The sequence below is a fragment of the Octopus bimaculoides genome, chromosome 2, assembly GCF_001194135.2.
Source record: "Octopus bimaculoides isolate UCB-OBI-ISO-001 chromosome 2, ASM119413v2, whole genome shotgun sequence".
NCBI classification, from domain to species: domain Eukaryota; kingdom Metazoa; phylum Mollusca; class Cephalopoda; order Octopoda; family Octopodidae; genus Octopus; species Octopus bimaculoides.
The window spans coordinates 45,122,256-45,126,656 of record NC_068982.1 but is presented as its reverse complement, the minus strand read 5'-3'; the positions used below and the strand labels follow the sequence as shown (position 1 = coordinate 45,126,656).

Here is a 4,401-nt window from a genome sequence, read left to right as displayed (position 1 = left end):
AACTTAAAGGCAGCAAGCTAGCAGAAACGTTAGCACACCGGGCAAAATGCTTAGCGGTATTTCGTCTGCCATTACGTTCTGAGTTCAAATTCCGCTGAGGTCAACTTTGCCTTTCGTCCTTTTGGGGTCGATAAATTAAGTACCAGTTATGCACTGGGGTTGATGTAATCAATCAGCTTAATGTCTTTGTCTGTCCTTGTTTGTCCCCTCTATGTTTAGCCCCTTGTGGGCAATAAAGGAATAAGGAACTGTGTGGAAACCTAAAGTGTATATATGTGTTTTGGCCACTGCCAATAACACATAAAAAGCACCTGCGCTGGTGACACATAAAGGGCACTGTGTTGGTGACGTATGATAACACCTGTGCCAGTGACACAAAAAGACAGCCAGTACACTCTGTAGAGTGATTGGCATTAAGAAGGGCATCCAGCCATAGAAACCAAGTCAAAACAATCGTCTGGAGCCTGGTGCTACTCTCCAGCTTACAACTCCAGTCTAACTCTTGCCAACATGGAAAATAGATGTTAAATGATGATGATGATGATGATGATGATCTGTGTGTTTGTATTTGTCCCACACTGCTGCTTGACAACTGGTATTGATTTTTTTTTCATGTACCCTTAATTTAGCAGCTTGGCAAAAGAGACCAATAGAACAAGTATCAAACTTAATAAATAGGTGCTGGGGTTATTTTGACTAAGCCCTTCAGCATGGCTGCAGTCCAATGACTGAAGCAAGTAAAAGATAAAGGATAAGTGAGTCACTTCTGCTTTTGAAGATTAAAAAAAAAAAATAACCATTGAGATTTTCTCTCACTTAATGAATAATTTTTCTTTTTTATCTTAGTACTCGAATTGTGATTATTTTCTACTTCATTTTTATATCTGGTGACATGTAACGGACTAAGAGAAAAGTTATTGAACAAATTACAAATAGTAATGAAATAGCTTCAACAACAAAAAACAAAACGAACTAAAATAAAATGAATGGCTTACTGTTTAACAAAGTTAAACAAGCAATCAAATAGTTAGTTGGATATTTAACCAATTGACTAATAATAAAGGAGTGGAATTGGATCAGTGTGTGTGTTATTAATATTGGCATAATGACTCACCCTAGATACAACAAGGCGTAGGAGTGGCTGTGTGGTAAGTAGCTTGCTTACCAACCAAATGATTCCGGGTTCAGTCCCACTGCGTGGCACCTTGGGCAAGTGTCTTCTACTATAGCCTCGGGCCGACCAAACCTTGTGAGTGGATTTGGTAGACGGAAACTGAAAGAAGCCCGCCATACATATGTATGTATATATATATATATATATATATATATATATATATATATATATATATGTATGTGTCTGTGTCCCCCCCCCACATCACTTGACAACCGATGCTGGTGTTTACGTCCTCATAACTTAGCAGTTCGGCAAAAGATACCGATAGAATAAGTACTAGGCTTACATAGAATAAGTCCTGGGGTTGATTTGCTCGACTAAATGCGGTGCTCCAGCATGGCCGCAGTCAAATGACTGAAACAAGTAAAAGAGTAAAAAGAGAGTAAAGAGATTATTTTTCTAAGTTGCAGTAAATTTGTTAAATTTTCAAGAAACAGTTTTTGTGTGGATTTCATTTTAATTTTTTCTGTTTTACTGGTTTCAGTCATCGAATTGTGGCCTTATTGGAGCCTTGCTATCAAGGGTTTTAATGACTTTGCTGTCTTCCACACATACAGGTCTGCTTTTTCAGGTGCCAGTGCCACTTCAAAAACGGCGCCCGTGCCGGTGCTACATAAACGCACCTGTGCCATTGGCACATGAAAAGCACCCAGCACACTCTGTTAAGTGGTCGGCATTAGGAAGGGCATCCTGCCATAGAAACCATGGGACAATAGACAGTTTGAGTCTGGACAGCTCCCTGCTAGCTAGCTCCGTGTCAACCATCCAACCCATGCCAGCATGGAAAGCAGACATTAAACGATGACGATGATGGTGATGATGATTGATCCTTGTACTATTTTGATATCAAGTAGCCAACATAGACGAAGGCACATAGTGTCGTTAAGAAGTTAACTGCATGGTTTCAAGTTGTCCCACTGCACAACACCTTAAGCAAGTTTCTTTTACTGTAGCCCCCAGTCCAACCAATGCTTTGTGAATGAATTTAATGGATGGGAGCTGCGTAGAAGTCTGTTGTGTGTGTGTGTGTGTGTGTGTGTGTGTGTGTGTGCGTGCGTGTGTGCCTGTCTACATGTTTGTGTTTGTCCTGCCACACTGCTTGACAACCCTTCTTGGTTTGTTTATGTCCAGGTAACATGATAGAATAAGTGCCAGACTTAAAATTCATAAGCAATGGGGTCGATTTGTTCAGCTAAACCCTTCAAGGTAGTGTTCCAGCATGGCTGCTATCCAAAGATTGAAACAAGTGCAAGGTAAAAAGTTAACTTTAACAACAACAACAGCTTTTACATGAGCATAAACACACATATGTGCACATGCAAACAAACATGCACGCATACATGCACACACACACACACACACACACACACACACACAAACATGCACATTCGCACACAAACATGTACACACACATGCACACACACACACAGAAGCATGCACTACACACACATGCACATAGTCACACACACAAACATGCTCACACTCACATACACAAACATGCACACATACACAGGCACATGCATGCACGCACGTGCACGGACACACATAGACACACACACACACACATACACAAATGCACCCCCCCCCACCACCACCACCATGAGGATTTTGGTAGTTTTCACCTCACAAATTCAATAAGCCTCTCATAAAGTATTGGTCAACCATAGGCATACTGTAAAATGAATTTGCTCAAAAGTGTCATACAGGAGTGATTGAACTCACGACCACGTGACTGCAAAGTGAACGTCTTAACCACGTAGCCATGCCTGTTCCAGCATAAGGGTTTCTAGGATTCAGTTTTATTATTATTTATTTTCATTTTTAAAAATGATTATGACATTTTTTGTTTCAGTTTGTAGAAGTCAGTGGAGTGGTGGTAGTAGTAGTAGTAGTAGTAGTAGTGATGGCGGGTTAAAAAAAAAAGAAAAAAAAGATAAGAATTATTTCCGCTGTTGAAAACTGAAGTTTAAAGGTTATTTTTAGTTTACCCTTTTTTTTTTCCTCTCATTCTATAGTTCATGATAATAATAATAATAATAATAACGATAACAAAAATAACAAAACCTATCATGTTTACATTAGCTTAATTTTTACTGTGATTATTTTATAATAAAGATAATAATAATAATGATGATGATGATGATGATGCTGATAATTATTATCATTAATGTTATTTTTGCTGTTTCCAGCTGTGTCGCCGCTCGTACTACATCTGCGACCATCTTGATCTCTGTCATTTATTGTTCCTTCTTTTTAGGCATACGATGTCAGGTGTTAACCTGGATCATCGAGGGAAACGTTCTACTTACCCGAAAGATTTCACAGTTGCCACACCGGAAGAATTTGTGAAGAAGTTTGGTGGTAATAAAGTTATCAACACAGTAAGTAAGGTGTTTTGTTAAAACCACTTTGTGTGTCTTTATTTTGTAGATTACTAAGTTTTATGTTTTTGCTGAAATATTTACGACATTAACTTTGTTATTGTAGAAATCATATATATCCACTCAAAACTTTGTTACCCTTAACTGTGGAAAGCAGTTTTATACATCAATAAGTCTTTTGTTGTGGAATGTTATGTTTGAAACTATTTTGTGTTGAGATAAGGTAAAGGGTAAAGACTCCTTTTGGTCATGAATGATCATGGGATTGTGCCTAGAAAATTACCCTCCAAGGCATAAGTCCGGGTAAGATTGTTTATGGAAGACCAGCAGCTGCTGATGCATACCAGTCTCCCCCTCTCCATGCCATCAATGTTATCCAAGGGAAAGGCAAAGGCCAATACAGCTTGGCACCAATGATGTCGCAACTCATTTCTACAGCTGAGTGAACAGGCACAACAGGAAATAAAGTGTTTTGCTCAAGAACACAACACAAAGCCCAGTCCGAGAATGGAACTCACTACCTCATGATTGTGAGCCCGATGCTCTAACCACTGAGCCATATGCTTTCACTTTGTTGAGATATGTCATGTTTATTGAGGCAATGTGACTTGCAGAAAATATCAATTCTACTTCTTGGTAGGTATTTAACGTCATTACTGGAATAACCATGAAATTTAATTTCACAATGAGGGGGTTAACAATGTGGAAAGTGTACTGTTTTTTGCAAGTGGTTTCGTCCAATCTGAGACCATATGTTGAAAGTGAAACAATTACATTTTAGTCAAATTGAGAACATACAAAATTTTTACTTTCACATTTTGTTACTCCACTTCTGGAACTGTGATA

At 38.7% G+C, this 4,401-nt stretch overlaps 1 protein-coding gene across 3 annotated transcripts in view; it reads left to right on the top strand.

Annotated features, from left to right (window-relative positions):
* The window catches only part of LOC106879448 (acetyl-CoA carboxylase), a 125,827-nt gene that overhangs the window by 37,718 nt on the left and 83,708 nt on the right, over positions 1 to 4,401 (top strand). For all 3 annotated transcript variants that reach the window (XM_014929017.2, XM_014929008.2, XM_014929024.2), the window contains one exon: positions 3,432 to 3,555. In XM_014929017.2, coding sequence (XP_014784503.1) covers positions 3,432 to 3,555 — 124 coding nt within the window. The remainder of the gene's footprint in view (positions 1 to 3,431; positions 3,556 to 4,401) is intronic.